The 18,068-nt window shown below is 38.7% G+C and overlaps 1 protein-coding gene across 3 annotated transcripts in view; it reads left to right on the top strand.

Annotated features, from left to right (window-relative positions):
* P4HA2 (prolyl 4-hydroxylase subunit alpha 2) overlaps positions 1–18,068 on the top strand; it is a 102,377-nt gene that overhangs the window by 56,171 nt on the left and 28,138 nt on the right. For all 3 annotated transcript variants that reach the window (XM_063447419.1, XM_063447418.1, XM_063447417.1), the window contains exons 10-11: positions 9,794–9,893; positions 12,226–12,279. In XM_063447419.1, coding sequence (XP_063303489.1) covers positions 9,794–9,893; positions 12,226–12,279 — 154 coding nt within the window. The remainder of the gene's footprint in view (positions 1–9,793; positions 9,894–12,225; positions 12,280–18,068) is intronic.

The raw sequence follows: 18,068 nt of genomic DNA on the forward strand, positions 1-18,068 counted from the left end.
AGTACAGCGTGTGTATGAGTGCAGTGTGTGTGTATGAATGCAGTGTGTGTGAGTGCAGTGTGTGTGTATGAGTGCAGTGTGTGTGTGTATGAGTTAAAAATCCAAAGGTACCAAAAGACAAGTAAAAATGGCGCTAAAATTTATGTGTACAGTACAATATAAGATAAAAGCAGCACTATATATCGTGAAAAAGCTCCTCTCACATAACATACAAAAAACCAAAAATAAAGTGCGCTGTGCCTTTAAGACCAATATTAGTGAATAATTCACACAAATATTAATTATCAATAATAATAATAACTCTTCAAATGTATTATAATGTGCACTGTGCTTAAATACTATAGATCAATTTAAGTGATATAAATATCACATACATATGTGATATCTTAAAAGTGCATTAGTGTCAGACCACATAAGTGCTAATTGAAAAATAAACTCACTTTTAAAAGTTGCTTCTGTTGACAATTCAGTGATATACTCAAAGAAAACAGAAAAAAACTCATAGGGCAATATGCATAAGATTTAAAATATAGAAATTATAAATCAAAACACTCACAAGAGTAGAGCAATTTAGTCTGCTCTGAACTGTATGGGCATCTCGGTATATAGAGGCTTGAGGCTGTGATGGCAGTAAAAAATCCTTTATTTAGACACTTCAATCATTTAAAAGCAGTTGTCTGGCTGTATGTCCTTCTCCTCACCGGTGTGATATAGTCCAAAACAATTTTGTGGGTCCTTTCCAGGCTCTCAGGGCTACTGTCTCTCACACTAGTTCCGGGAGGCGGGGCTTACGGCCGTTGGACGTAATGACGTCAGGGCGTGATGACGCGTTTCGCCGACGTGCTCGGCTTCATCAGATCTGCCCACTAATCCATCACAGTCTCTTTTAAAGCTTTTACACAGGGCGTGTTTACCCAAAACAGTCCGAAAATGCTGTCCTTTGGTTGGTTACTCTGACCAACTCATTAGCATTTCTAATAGTCAAACATTATCGTACATACTCAGTATAGCAAGGGGATTATTCACTAAATGTCTAAAAACATTTTTTCACATATATACCTTATGGATTACAAAAACAATATATATATATACACTCTATATTATACTATCTATTTCCACAGTACCTACTTTTTAATAGAGGAAGAGAGGAATAAAATTACATTATTATACAATACCATATTCTGAATCACATTTAAAGTGCTGAATTACATGTCTTAAAGTGAGATATGCGGCATGCAACATGCAAACAGTGCAATAATCTTAATGCTTGGACTAATATGTATATAAATATAAGTAGTTATTATAAAAAAGTTATTTTAAAAAAATTGCCAGAATTTAGATATGAGATTATAAAAATTAAAAAAAAAAAAAAAAAAAAAAAAAATTTTTTTTTAAAAATTATAAAAAAATAAAAAGGTCAAATTCTATATTGAGGCCCCTTGGTTCTAACGTTTTTAATTTGTGTACCCACATCATTTCTTCTCTTCCAACTTTTGAAATAAAATCTCCACCTCTGTATGGTTTCTTTACTACTTGAATTCCTAAAAAGATCAGACCCTTCGGATCCATATTATGCTTTGCCTTAAAATGGGCCGAAACACTATGATGACTAACTCCCCTCAGGATATTATTTACATGCTCTCCTATTCTTTTGTGGAGTGGTCGTATAGTACGTCCCACGTATTGTAGTCCACATGGGCAGATTAGCAAATAAATTACATTCTTTGTAAAACAGGTAATAAAATCTTTAATATCAAATTCATTATGGTTATGTCTACTTTTGAACTTGTTTACACCTTTGATGGTCCTATTTTTACTGTATTTACATCCTGTGCATTGACCACAGGAATAAAAACCTTTTCTATCATTCATAAAATGTTTTTGTATATTTCTTTCTGGATTTTTATGTGTTAGAATAAGGTTAAAATTGGGTGCACCCCTGAAAGTTATAAAGGGTTTTGAAGGTAAAATTTTAACTAAATCTGGATCCTCTTTTAATAGATACCAATGTTTGTTAACTATTTTTCTTATATTTTTATGTGCTACGTTAAAATCAAGCACTAGTGGTACATTGTTAAAAGTTTTATTTTCAATGTTCAGGGATTCTTTTCTTTCAATGAGTTCATTCTGTGTAAGTTGAACTGTATCTTCATAAGCATCAGATACCAGTTGCTCAGGGTAATTTTTATCCAAAAACCGCCTTTTTAAAACATGTGCCTGTTGCTTAAAAATCTCTGTATCAGTGCAATTTCTTCTTATTCGTCTAAACTGGCCCTTAGGGATATTGTTTAGCCATGGGGTATAGTGCCCACTATTATATAGTACGTAATTATTGGCATCAACTTTTTAAAAAAAATTTTTGGTTTTGACCTCCATATTCTCAATATATATAGCTAAGTCTAAAAACTCTATATTCTCAGTACTGTAAGTGCTAGTTAGTTTTATGCCCCACTCATTATTATTAAGACTATTTAAAAATATATCTAAATCCTCACTATTTCCCTTCCATATAAAAATTAAATCATCTATATATCTGCGGTATAGGACCAAATTTGCCCCCCATTCTGCATTACCATATATAAATTCATTCTCCCAACCTGCCATGTATAGGTTGGCGTAGCTAGGGGCAAATTTGGCCCCCATCGCAGTACCTTGTAACTGTAAGTAATATTTATTATTAAAAAGAAAATAATTATTATTTAAAATCCAGGTTATACATTCTATAATAAAATCAATACTTTGTTATGACATTTTTTTGGAATCTTCCAAACATCTCCTTATAACCTGACTTCCTAGGTTATGTGGTATTGAAGTATATAATGATGATACATCACTAGTTACAAGTATACAGTCATTATCCCATTTGGTATTTCTTAGTATCCTAATGATGTCTGTGGTATCTTTGATGTAAGAGGGCATAATATTAACAAATTCTTGTAAATAAATATCCACAAATTTAGACAAATTAGCAGAGATAGAGTCTATGCCAGAGACTATGGGCCTACCTGGCGGGTTGTGAATGTCCTTGTGTACCTTTGGTAAAAAAAAAAAATGATTGAAGTGTCTAAATAAAGGATTTTTTACTGCCATCACAGCCTCAAGCCTCTATATACCGAGATGCCCATACAGTTCAGAGCAGACTAAATTGCTCTACTCTTGTGAGTGTTTTGATTTATAATTTCTATATTTTAAATCTTATGCATATTGCCCTATGAGTTTTTTTCTGTTTTCTTTGAGTATATCACTGAATTGTCAACAGAAGCAACTTTTAAAAGTGAGTTTATTTTTCAATTAGCACTTATGTGGTCTGACACTAATGCACTTTTAAAATATCACATATGTATGTGATATTTATATCACTTAAATTGATCTATAGTATTTAAGCACAGTGCACATTATAATACATTTGAAGAGTTATTATTATTATTGATAATTAATATTTGTGTGAATTATTCACTAATATTGGTCTTAAAGGCACAGCGCACTTTATTTTTGTTTTTTTGTGTGTATGAGTGCAGTGTGTGTATGAATGCAGTGTGTGTATGAATGCAGTGTGTGTATGAATGCAGTGTGTGTATGAATGCAGTGTATGAATGCAGTGTGTGCAGGGCCGGTGCAAGGATATTTGCCCCCCCATATGTCCTGACCTCCCCTCCTCCTCCCTCAGTGGTCCTTACCTCCCCACCCCCGTGTTCCTTCACCCCCCTCCCCCAGTGGTCCTGACTCACCCCTCCCCTAGTGGTCCTTACTTCCCCCTCCCCTCCCCTAGTGGTCCTTAATTCCCCCTCCCCTCCCCTAGTGGTCCTTATCCCCCCCTCCCTCCCATAGTGGTCCTTATCCCCCCCTCCCTCCCATAGTGGTCCTTATCCCCCCTCCCTCCCATAGTGGTCCTTATCCCCCTCCCTCCCATAGTGGTCCTTATCCCCCCCTCCCTCCCATAGTGGTCCTTATCCCCCTCCCTCCCATAGTGGTCCTTATCCCCCTCCCTCCCCTAGTGGTCCTTATCCCCCCCCTCCCTCCCTCCCATAGTGGTCCTTATCCCCCCCTCCCTCCCATAGTGTTCCTTTTCTCCCCCCCTCCCTCCGATAGTGGTCCTTATCCCCCCCTCCCTTCCATAGTGGTATAGTGGTCCTTATCCCCCTCCTCCCTCCCATAGTGGTCCTTATCCCCCCCCCTCCCTCCCATAGTGGTCCTTATCCCACCCCCTCCCTCCCATAGTGCTCCTTATACCCCCCCCCCCCTCCCACAGTGGTCCTTATACCCCCTTTTTTTTGTAATTTTTTTTTTATTATTATTATTTCTTATTATTCTTATTTTATTTATATTTTTATTTATTTTTCGTCCCCCCTCCCTGCTTGATATATGGCAGGGAGGGGGGCTCTCCTTCCCTGGTGGTCCAGTGGCAGTTCAGTGGGGGGAGAGGGGTGCTGGCAGAGCTGTAACTTACCTGTTCTGCAGCTCCTGTCAGCTCTCTCCTCCTCCGCGCGGTCTGTGCAGCTCCCTCTTTCAGCTCCCACTGTAAGTCTCTCGCGAGACTTACACTGGGAGCTGACCGAGGTGCTGAACGGACGGCGCGGAGGAGGAGAGAGCTGACAGGAGCTGCAGGAAAGGTAAGTTACAGCTCTGCCAGCACCCCTCTCCCCCCAGTCTGTATTATGGCAATGCAAATTGCCATAATACAGACTCTGACTCGAGTATAAGCCGAGTTGGGGTTTTTCAGCCCAAAAAATGGGCTGAAAAACTCGGCTTATACTCGAGTATATACGGTATTTAATCACAACTTCAACATCAACGTTTCGACCCTTCAGGGTCTTTATCAAGATAGTGATAATGTACAAAAAATGCAAATATATACATAATAATAATTGATTAACTTACCCCACCTGTGTGAAGTGATTCCGGAAGTAAAACTAACCGGACGGAGTGTGTGTGCAGAAATGAGAACGTCCGCATCATGACGTACGTACGTGCGTGCGTGATGACGTGCGTGCGGCAAAACGTGCCCCCCACGTGATGACGTCATCACGAGTAATGTATACCGAAACCATGGTAACCACACGATCCCCGTGTAGCTAGCCATTCAAGGAGGAACAAATTATTATAATCCTATAAACAATTAGTGAGAGAGATATATAAACATGCAAGAGCCACATTGTGAAGTGAAGCCAGGAGTTGTACCCAAGGCATGCCAACAGAAATAAGAGTGGACATGAAGTGTCTATCGCTACGGATTGTTCATTCTGGGGATGTTAATATTCTTACGTTGTCCTAGGTTGTCATTCTGCATTCACTGATTTTTTGTGGGTATTGGTGTATTTTCATTTTTTCTTCTCTTGTTTTCTTTTTTTCTGTTTTCTGTGTTCTTTTTCTCTTTTTGTTTTTTTTTGTCTCTGTACATATCTTTTCACTTTCAATATAGTGTTTACCTTATTCACTCTGCTTTACATACATCGGATTTTATTCTCACACTTACACATATATCTTATTCACATTCATCTGACACTCACATTTATACATATATCCCATTTGATCTATTTAGTGTTTACCTCATTCACTCTTTTTCACATACATCGGATTTCACTCTCATACTTACACATACATCTTATTCGCATTCATCTGACACTCATATTTTTACATATATCCCATTTGATCTTGTTATTCTGTGGATTGTATGGTTTTACTTTAGTTTATTGCTCATTTTCTCTGGATTTATTCTTCATATGTTGTGCTTATTATCAATACATCGTACACATTCACTTCATGTCCACTCTTATTTCTGTTGGCATGCCTTGGGTACAACTCCTGGCTTCACTTCACAATGTGGCTCTTGCATGTTTATATATCTCTCTCACTAATTGTTTATAGGATTATAAGAATTTGTTCCTCCTTGAATGGCTAGCTACACGGGGATCGTGTGGTTACCATGGTTTCGGTATACATTACTCGTGATGACGTCATCACGTGGGGGGCACGTTTTGCCGCACGCACGCACGTCATCACGCACGCACGTACGTACGTACGTCATGATGCGGACGTTCTCATTTCTGCACACACACTCCGTCCGGTTAGTTTTACTTCCGGAATCACTTCACACAGGTGGGGTAAGTTAATCAATTATTATTATGTATATATTTGCATTTTTTGTACATTATCACTATCTTGATAAAGACCCTGAAGGGTCGAAACGTTGATGTTGAAGTTGTGATTAAATAAGTTTATTCACGTTTGAAAAATCCAAGCGAGTGCTCCTGATTTCTACTTTTATATATATATATATATATATATATATATATATATATATATATATATATATATATATATATTTATGAATTTGCCCTCCTACCCCATAGACCCACAATAACTCTCCCCCCATACGCACACACTGCTTCCCCATGCACGCAATTACCCCCATACACACACACAATTCCCACTCATACACACACAATTACCCACCCATACAGACACACACTACCCCTATACAAACACACTGCCCCCTCACACACTGTACCCCCAACACACTGTATTCTCCACACGCACAAACTGCGCCTCACACACACTGCACCCCTCACACAGACACGCTACATCCTTCACAAACAGAATGCACCCCTGTACACACACTGCACCCCTCACACACACTCACACACACACATATTGCACCCCTCACACACACACACACACACACATTACAGCCCCTATCCCGGCAAATCCCAGGTAAGTTGTCAAACTGGCACTATGGCACTACTGGCACCATAACCACTACAAAGTGATGTAGTGGTTATTGTTCCTGGATTGTTTCTTTAAATAATCTACCAGTGCCCCTCCCAAGATTAGATTCTGGAACTGCACCTGAACGACAAGCATTTGTGCTGAACAGGGGCCCAGTATATGCCACAGTGCTGTACATATCTACAACTTAGAAAATAGTTTTGACTTGGGGCGCCTTGGACAAATGTTGAAATATTAAGGGCGCCTTGAACCTAAAACGTTTGGGAACCACTGCAGGAGCCTGATTATTAGGGCTGTCTGTTCAGCTCAAGGTGCCGGGGCCCACCAGGAAATTTCCGGTATCCTGGTGGACCAGTCTGGCCCTGTGCCTACCCCTGCTCTAGAGTCTCACGGTACAGTCCCATCAAGAACAGTTTTGTATAATGTTGGGCTACCCATGGCATTGATGAAATTCCCCAACTCTTCCACATTAGTGGTTGAGTTGCTTGGAATATTTCTTTAATTTTATTTATTGTGATGATTCTCCATTTCACTAGATGGCGCTATGGGCACACTTATAAGGGTATGAAAAGGGGGGTATGAATTTTAATAATATGCATACAAAATATACAATCCAACGCACTCGCTTTTTCACTAAACAATGATTTCAAATCTTACAGATTGTAATAGTTTTATTTAAAAACACTGAATCTAGGCAAAAATAATAGAGGTTTAGTTACATTATATGATCATACATTGCATAAGCCTGCCACAACGTCAATGTACCCCATATCTGGCAGGTCCTTCTCTAACAGCATAATGCCTACTCTTATGAGATTAACACACTTGGGGGGAAAAAATCCATCTGAGTACAAACCCCTGGAGATATAAATAAATAAATATATATGGTTTTGCACCCCTCCCTGTCACAGGTGCCTCATCCCAGGGCCCTATATAGCCTTGTACTGCAGAGAGCCCCAGAGGGATTTTTTTTTCACCATATAAGTGGGTTAATCTCATAAGAGCAGACATTAGGCTGCTAGAGTGGGACCTGCCAAAGATGGGGTACATATGACGTTGTGGCAGACTTATGGCAGACTTATGCAATGTCTGATCATATAATGTTACTAAACCCCCATTATGTTTGCCTATATGAGGTGTTTTTTAAAAACTAATTACATCTGTTAACATTGAAGTTGCTGTTTAGTAGATAAGTGAAGTCACTGGATCATGTGTGTATTGTATGTATGTATGTATATATGTGTGTGTGTGTGTATGTATGTGTGTATATATATATATATATATATTTATGAATTTGCCCTCCTACCCCATAGACCCACAATAACTCTCCCACCATACGCACACACTGCTTCCCCATGCACGCAATTACCCCCATACACACACACAATTCCCACTCATACACACACAATTACCCACCCATACACACACACTACCCCTATACAAACACACTGCCCCCTCACACACTGTACCCCAACACACTGTATTCTCCACACGCACAAACTGCCCCTCACACACACTCGCTACATCCTTCACAAACAGAATGCACCCCTGTACACACACTGCACCCCTCACACACACACACACACACACACATATTGCACCCCTCACACACACACACACACACACATTACAGCCCCTATCCCGGCAAATCCCAGGTAAGTTTTCAAACTGGCACTACGGCACTACTGGCACCATAACCACTACAAAATTATGTAGTGGTTATTGTTCCTGGATTGTTTCTTTAAATAATCTACCAGTGCCCCTCCCAAGATTAGGTTCTGGATCTGCACCTGAACGACAAGCATTTGTGCTGAACGGGGGCCCAGTATATGCCACAGTGCTGTACATATCTACAACTTAGAAAATAGTTTTGACTTGGGGCGCCTTGGACAAATTTTGAAATATTAAGGGCGCCTTGAACCTAAAACGTTTGGGAACCACTGCAGGAGCCTGATGATTAAGGCTGTCTGTTCAGCTCAAGGTGCCGGGGCCCACCAGGAAATTTCCGGTATCCTGGTGGGCCAGTCTGGCCCTGTGCCTACCCCTGCTCTAGAGTCTCACGGTACAGTCCCATCAAGAACAGTTTTGTATAATGTTGGGCTACCCATGGCATTGATGAAATTCCCCAACTCTTCCACATTAGTGGTTGAGTTGCTTGGAATATTTCTTTAATTTTATTTATTGTGATGATTCTCCATTTCACTAGATGGCGCTATGGGCACACTTATAAGTTTGACTGTGACCAGTTTTATCATTTAGAGCTAAATACATAGATCCTTATTTAGTCCAAGGGTAAACGTCTCTCTTGATAGAAAAGTGGACTAATCAATGCATCTTAATTTACTGTTTGATTTTCTTGTTAGAGATGTATTTGGGCCTAAAATGTTCATTCCTATCCTGTTTCACAGCAGACCATGTCCTTTAGGTTTAATGGTAATATTATGTATAAGAATAAAAAACATGTATGCATATTCTGTATGTATTTATAGTATACAGTAAATCTAATAGTGCAGGTGTCCTATAAAGATATCCTACAATAACTATGTTTAACCATCTACTCTCTTTTCAAAGTTTACTGCTTCATCCTGTTTTAAGGCAGTGATTGTATGTGACTCCCTGTTATTTTGTGGACAATCTGATAAATCCTTCTGAAATATCTCACACTAGTCTTAAAACCTGTAAACTATAACCTTTGCCTTTAATCGTATGACTCTTGAACTAAGTGTAAAAGTAAGTGTTTTATTTTGGCCATATTATCATTGCACATAAATAATCTGCCTAACCGTGAACGATGTATTTTTCCTATATTAAGAAGAGGTAGTTTCTTCCTAGTTCACTTCATTGGCCAGTTAGTTGCTAGTATCATGTGCTGTAATCAGGGTGTGTGAACTCGGAACACATCCTGGATCTTCTGTTCATCTTCAACTCGCTGGTGGTTGAGTTTCTTAGAGTAGGAAGCCTGTTTGATATGAAATATTAATTCCATATGTGCAAATGTATTCACGTATTACTCTTTGAAGACAACATTGGAAGTATTAATGTGCCTCTGTTCCTTTATTTTCCCTAGCGCCTGGCTAGAAGAATATGATGACCCAGTGGTTGCTAGGTTAAACCTACGCATGCAAGCAATCACAGGGCTAACGGTAAACACAGCAGAGTTGCTTCAGGTAACTTTATTTGAGCAGTAAAAATGACAATTAAGTTTAACTTTTATGCATTTTGCTACTTTTTTTTGAAGTGGTAATGAAAATTCACTTCTATTTATGCCTATATTTAATGCTTAAAGTGGCTCTGTCACAGAAAAGAAACATTTGAGAGTTCCATAAAAGAAAAAGTCTATATGAAATACTCATAAAGACTGCATTGCAATGTCATTGAAGCAGTCAAAAGAGATCATAGGACAAAGTAGGGATTACAATCCACTTTGGCAAAAGGCGAAGTTACCCCCATCAAGTCTTGTAAGACATTATCTCGCTCTTCACAAGATAATCTCTATGGAGGCTCCTGTGGTCTTGAGGTATTCTCAATAGACTTTTGTATTGTGCTCTTGTGAATGCGCACAAGTACAGCAGTGACATGCGTTCCTGGTGGCAGTAGCTGAAGAAAACAGATGGCAGCATCCACAGGGGACAGCATCGGTTAAGTATAACTCACCACATCTGCAAATCTGGGCCTCCGACTTCATCTGCTTTATCAAGGCCACACTTTTATAAAGATACCTCTTTAAAAGAGAACTGCCAGATCCCCCAGAGTTTTCTTCCTGAGTGCTGCCTTTAAGTAATCTTGGCTGGGAGTACACACTTGCCCAACTAAAGATCACATTACTATATCCAGAGATGACTGCTTGTGTCATCGCAATGTAATTCATTGCCACCAAAGAAGTGCATGCTCCTGATTAAAGATCACTTAAGGGAACACTCATCCCTTTTGTAAGTAGTCAAACCATTTCAAAATGGTTTGACTTCTTAATTGAAGTTCGCCAGGAGCTGCCTCCACTATTTCAGACAGAAAGATCGAAGTTGCGGTGCAGGGCTTAGTTCGTTCACTGAGAGCAATCAGGAGAGCTAATGGACGCTCAGTCTGAAGTAGTAAAGTTGGGGAGTGGCGCCAGTCAGAGCCCGGTTGTTATGTCATTGGCTAAAGCTGTCATATACATTAAGAAGCAAACAGAGCATCTATTGAAACAAAGGTGAACACAAGTTTTAGGCGATTTCTAATATTTTATTCAGTGGTGTAAACTCAAGAGAAGTGAAAGGTCCCATATCCAGGAACACTCCAAGCAGGAGTGCCCTGGTGTTTAAAAAAACAAAACAAAAAAAAAACGATTTTACAACTTACTTAGGTCCCGCTAGATGGCCGTTGCTGGCGGAAAAAGCTTTCAGTTATCTCGATTGAGTTAATATTTGAGCAACCCGACTGTGCAATTCTACACTCATTACCCGAGTGTCTCTGCATAGCTGGTCTTAGCTCCGTGTCCGGAGCTTCTGCCAGCAAGTGAAGCTGTGACAGGCTCCCAGTGCACCCAGGTAAGATGTCACTACTTTCTCTGGATGGACAGCGGCTCACTCCTGGCACCATGATCACTACAGTAACCTTTCGTGCTTATGGTGCTTTGAGTGTTTCTTTAAAGGGGACCTTTCACTTCACTGGCACCACTGAATAACACAAGTTCTAGGTGTTTAATTTTTTAACCATTTTTGCATGGGATGCTATCATACTCACTCGGGGCAGATGCGGTTTCCCTGATTTTGCTTGGGGAGATTTGCTCTCTTTTTAGCTTAAACCTACCTACTGATTTGGTCAACCATTTGATCATTGTTAATTTGGCTTTAGACGATAAGCATCTCAGCATGCAAGCATGGTATATACTTCCTTCTTGTTCTATAAGAAAGAAGCTACTTTATTGTCTCTTAAGTTTTTGGATACTTGCTCTACTCCTCAAACAGACATTATTTATAGCATTGTTACTGTTTGTTTCTACGTATATTCTGAAGTAGGACATTGTTTCTGGCTATTGTTTTCTGTTATTTGTTCTATGTCCTTCTTATGATGGATCTGTGAATTAAATGCTGTCTAAAATCAAAAACAGAACTTAAAAATTGTATATTAAAGGTTTAGCAATTGACATCGTAATCCAGTGCAAACAAGGCAGGTGCGGATTTCTACATTTAATTTCATGCTTTACACCTCACAAAAACACATTTGTTAAATATAGAAGGTATAATATTAAAAATTGTGGGGAAACGACAGTTTATCTTTAATGTTTACTCATCTTGTTGTTTCCTTTAACTGAATGTAGTGTCAGCTGCATTTTGTCCAGATTATCTTCAACTGTCAAAACGGGTTCGCTCTGTCTATATCTAGGATTTATATCGTAACAGTCTGGGTCGCATGTTATGTAGCGTAAACACAGCAGTATATAACTAGTTTAAAAAATTAGAACTGACTACACTGCTCAACGACATAGTTCTCACACATACTCGTCTGTGTTGTTTTCAGGTGGCAAACTATGGTATGGGCGGTCAATATGAACCACATTTTGATTTTTCAAGGGTAAGTATAGATAAACATTTTTTTTTTTTCTTCAAAAAGCTGTAATATCTGGACAGATGTATCATTTGGAAAACGACTATCAGATGCCAAAATGACTCACTTTTGTTTTTTTATTAATTTGTTTTTCCGATTTATCAGCTGATTTTGAGAAAACCCTACATTTTGAGGAATATTTTTAATTTCAGAAACCATAATTTCTCATATCGAAAGTGTGTATAAAGGTCATTGAGTTTGACAAGTACCGGGAAACAGAAAAATGGTGCATATCGTAGATGTCTTGTGTCTTGGAACACATTCATTTATGCTTTACTGTAAACGCTAACGTTTAAACTTGCTGGCTTTTTCACACTATATTTAACCCCTTAAAAACACAACTTCAGAAATAAAAGGGAATCATGACGGAATATTTCCATCATGTGTCTTTAAGGGGTTAATAAAGTGGAAACACTAAAACAGACACAATGCAAAATTAGATGTAGGCACAAACACATACACACTGTTTGCCAAATGCTCACACACCTTAACCTTCTCTGATTCCCCTATACCTCATTACCGGCAATCATAATCTTCTGATGTCATCCACTCTAATCCACACACATATAGAACTAATTAAATACTCTCCTGTGCACGTATAACTAGCTACTCATTCCCAAACATAAACATGGATAACTTACTTCCAGCCTATACATACTTTTTTATATATACAGATACAAACACACACTGGCAAAGCGCCATGGGAGTTTAATTCTACAACTGTTTGGGATCTGCCTTATGCCCCCACCCCCATACCATTTTACTCTAATCCTACAGTGAGCTTTTAACAGTTTCACCTATTTGATCAGTAGAGAGGGGGTCAATATATCTGACTCTAATTTTTAACAAAATATATAATAGTTGTATCAGTTGCTTGCAATTGTAATTTTAATTATTTAATATACTTTACTTTAGGATTATTACTATGTGTTTTTTTGTTTAACATCTTATCACGATATCTGTCATCTTATCTTCTTTTATTCCACCCAAACATTATATATAATGTTAAGATGTTTGTATTATAAATATTCAGATTATCATAGCACCATCTAAAATGTAAGGCTTAAAGGAACACTATTTGGTCAGGAACACAAACATTTATTCCTGACCCTATAGTGTTAAAATACGATCTGTCTCCCCCTTGCCCCTTGAATATAATAAAATCTTACCTTTATTTCAGTCTGTTGACATCATCAGACATTGTGATCTCAGCCAATCACAATGCTTTCCCATATAAAAGGATTGAATTAGCTGAGACTGTCAAGGAGGCAGATCATGGGCAGAGCCAGCACAAGCCAAACACAGTCCTGGCCAAACAGCATCTCGTCATTTAATCAATGCATCTCTATGAGGAAAGTTCAGTGTCTCCATGCAGAGGGTGATTACACTGAATGTCAGTGCTGCACACTGTGCAGCACTGCCCTAGGAAACACATCTAGTAGCCATGTGAGAAGTGGCCAGTGGAGTTATCACTAGGCTCTAATGTAAACACTCTGTTTATTGCAAAAAGCCTAAAGGGGTTGATTCTACTCACCAGAACAAATACAATGAGCTTTAGTGGTTCTGTTGACTTTAGTGTCCCTTTAATTGTCTTTAAAACTGTGTAACCTTTCCTGTGCCATTTTTCTTCCACATGGTATTTTACATTTATAATAGTTTTCATTTTGGATGTAATATGGGATACAGGATTAGTTATAAAAATAAAAGAATCTGCCATTGATATGAAAGTACAGCATGCTCTTTATAAGATGCAGGGTGTTCTATTTTTACCACTGACCAGAGTTAACTTGAAGCAGACTGGGATGAGATTGACTAATATTACTTTTTGTTTCATTTGTAAATAATGTCTACTTTTACATGTACTTGATAAAGAGGTCCTTGAGCAGCACCTTCCCACCACCACTTAATTCAGGTGCCGAAATTATATAAGCTGGCATTAAATGGCATAGCTTGTTAATTAAGTTTAACATTTAAAAGCAATTTAATTAGGGACAGTACCTTTGAAGATAAAGACACATTTCTGTGATCCAATTTCTGAAAGGGACCCTATAGTCATCAGAACAACTACAGCTTAATGTAGTGGTTCTAGTGTCTACTGCCTGTCCCTGCAGGCTTTTTAATGAAAAGGCAGTGTTTAAATTACAGCAAAGGAACACCATTAGTGTCAGTCACTCAAACGTCCACTAGAGATGCTTCCTATTTTGGTCCTGCACTATGTGCAGCACTAACATCCAACGTCTCCACGCTCTGTTAAATTTATACTTGCGTTGAGTAAATTTTCACTTTCTAATCACTAGAATCTTGCTTAATGGCACCATGTAGGCACTATAACAATTTTATCTCATTGGATTAATTATAGGGCCTTGAATCCCCTGGAGGGGGCCATCCATTCAGTGTTAAACCATTGTTGAACAGTTTAACACTGAATAAGAGTGCACAGCTGCCCACGGCCCAGCTCCCACTAGAAGTTGACTGAGGCAGACATTATGCAATTGGCAGCTGTGGTGGGCTGAAAGATTAGTTGACACTAGTGATGTCCCGAACAGTTCGCCGGGAACCGTTCGCCGGCGAACATAGCGTGTTCGGTCCGCCCCCTATTAGTCATCATTGAGTAAACTTTGACCCTGTACCTCAGTCAGCAGACACATTCCAGCCAATCAGCAGCAGACCCTCCCTCCCAGACCCTCCCACCTCCATGACGAATAGGGGGCGGACCGAACCGCGAACACGCTATGTTCGCCAGCGAACGGTTCCCGGCGAACTTTTAGGGACATCACTAGTCGACACTCTTGGCAAATCACTGCCAACCAAATGGTTTAGCACTGATCAGAAGGACAGCACAGGGTTCTCCAGACACTATAACAACTTAGATAAGATGAAGAAGTTACAATGCCTGGGGTGTTATTAGTTAATCTCATTGAAGTGTTTTACTGTCTGGAGTCCCCTGGAGCCATCCTTTCGTTCAGCGCTTAAATGTTTTTAGTTTTTGAAATGCTAAACAAGAATCCTCAGAAACCCATGCTGCTCAGACTAATGAGGAAGCATTAGCCTGAGTAGCAACGGGCAGCAATGATTGGCTGCGATTGTTGGTTGATTGCTTTTATCCTATCACAGTACCCCTTTTTGGCATGATTTGGTGTGGCTAGAAGCAACAGTGTAATCTCTGCCTTACAGACATGCACTTCTCAAAAAGATTTAACAGTGAATGGAGGTATAGTGCCAGGGGACTCCAAGCACTACACCCAATCCAATGAGATTAAGTGGCTGTATTGCCTACAGGTCTTGGTAATGCCTCGGGGTGGGGGTACATCGGGATCCCAATAATTTAAAAATAATTTATTGAATTAAAAGCTAATGCTGAACAGTGTAATTAGTAGTTAGTACTATTTTTAGTATAATAATAAGTATAGATAGAGACAATTCATTATCAGTTCTGAATTGTGTAGCTGCAGTAAATTGATTCCCATACTAATGTCTCTGTGGTTTCCTGTCCGTCGTTTGCCACCAAGTTACTTCCCGTCCAGTGGGACCGCACTTGACCCACAATGCTTTTTTGTATTTCTGTTTTCACACTTTTTTTCTATTTTTCTATTTCTGCATGAAAATTTTAAGTAATTTATGCAGTGTTACTGGGTTATATGTATCTGAAAAGCTGAACCTTGCTTACAAAATAGATATTGGAGCTTGTACCTAAACAAACACTTCTTGTTTCGCACACTCACTTGTCTCAAATTCAAATATATAGTTTAAATATTAATTACATAGTTGCATAGTAATGTAGGTGGGGAAAAAAAAAAGATTAAAATCCATCAAGTTTAGCCTTTCACATATTAGTTTCTGTTGTTGATCCCAATTAAGTAGAAAAGACCAACTTGAAGCCATGTCCGACTTTGCCACAAAAAGGGATAAAATCCTTCTTGACTCCATAATTGGAGTCCGAATTCTCCAAGGATGAACAAGCTGTTCCTGCCTATAATAATTATATTTCTGTATATTCTCCCCCTCCGCCCAAAATAAAAAGCATTCTGACCTTATTTAACCCCTTAAGGACACATGACATGTCTGACACGTCATGATTCCCTTTTATTCCAGAAGTTTGGTCCTTAAGGGGTTAAAAATATTTACAGAATCAGATACCCTCTTCAGTCAGAGAATTCAACTTCATTATCTTAAACAACTCTTTACTTTTAGACAAAAACACCTTTATTTATTAATATGTGCACTATAACAACCTACGTGCCTTGGATAGATTGTGACCTCATATTCTTGCTGTGTTTTTCTCCATGTTCAAAGCTCTTTAGTTTTGCTTTATTTAAAAAATAAAAATAAAAAAAAAATGGTTTGCAGGTTTCTGCAAAATAACTATACCTGCTTAGCCATCCCTTCCCTTTTCACAAATTATGTTCCTAATTGGAAGGTGAACAGTGTAGCTCAGCAAATGAACTGACTCGACTTGGCCTTACAGTCAGTCATTGTCCTCTTCTCCTCTGCAGAGTATATTAAAATCGTGGTAAGAGGAAAGGGGGCAAATATTAAGAGAACATTGATTGGCCATGGATCAGAATTGTGTCATAACACTTATCTGAGTATGTACTCAGAGTATACCTAATAAGTAAGATACTTTGTAAAATGATGGGGAGTGGCCAAAGGGGGTGGAAGTACACTTCATAAAGCTGCAATGATTGTTTTTTTTTTGTTTTTGTGTGTGTGTGTTTTTTTTTTGGGGGGGGGGGGACTAATTAAAGTATTTAGAAAATTGGGCAGACTAGATGGTCCGAATGGTTCTTATCTGCCGTTACATCCTATGTTTCTACGTTAAACTGAAAATATTTGAATGGAGAGAAAATACAGTGAGACTTTGAGGCCAAATCCTATCAAATGCACTTAAAGGGATAGCACCAAAACAACGCTTTAGCTTAACAAAGTGGTTTTGGTATCCAGGTCATGCCTCAACAGTCTCACTGCTCAATCATCTGCCATTTAGGAGTTAAATCACCTTTGTGTATGCATCCATAACCAGATCTCTCCTAGCTGTGATCCACAAAGCCTCCATGAATAAAAAGGTTTTATTTTACAGGACGGTGTGTGTAATTTAGAAATTCTTATCTCCTGATCTGTTAATTGAACTTTAATCGCACACATGCGACTGATGTGAGTTCTAGCAGGCAGTTAACATGGCAGGAAATACTAACTTCCAAATTAAACACACTGTGCAATAAGAGGAGTTTATTTAAGGACATGTGTCGGAAGATGTGGCTAGGGCTGCATAAACAAAGCAATTTAACTCCCAAATGTGTATTGAGCAGTGTAACTGAAGGCACATGATCTATACTCCAAAACAACTTTAGTAAGCCAAAGTTGTTTAGGTGCTCAGTGTGTCTTTTTAACCCCTTAAGGATACATGATGGAATATTTCCGTCATGATTCCCTTTTATTCCAGAAGTTGTGTCCTTAAGGGGTTAAGTTATGTTGGTTCCCTGAGTATCCTTTTAAGGAACAACTTTTTGAATACTTGAGGATTTCAGACCTTTTGGTGACAAAAAAAGGTGCCAGGTAGTTGTATGTAATAATGTGACCACTGAGAAGGGTGTGTGTATAATACTTTAGTAAGATCTTTAGGAATTCATTGTACACAGATATAGAAATAACTGTTTCTATCTGAAATTCTGAAATGTAAAAATGTTTTTTGTTAGAAAAACAATAAGCTTTATTTTTATGTAAAAAAGGGAAACAAATTAAAAATCAAAGGGACTCTG

This window comes from Pelobates fuscus, chromosome 3, assembly GCF_036172605.1.
Source record: "Pelobates fuscus isolate aPelFus1 chromosome 3, aPelFus1.pri, whole genome shotgun sequence".
NCBI classification, from domain to species: domain Eukaryota; kingdom Metazoa; phylum Chordata; class Amphibia; order Anura; family Pelobatidae; genus Pelobates; species Pelobates fuscus.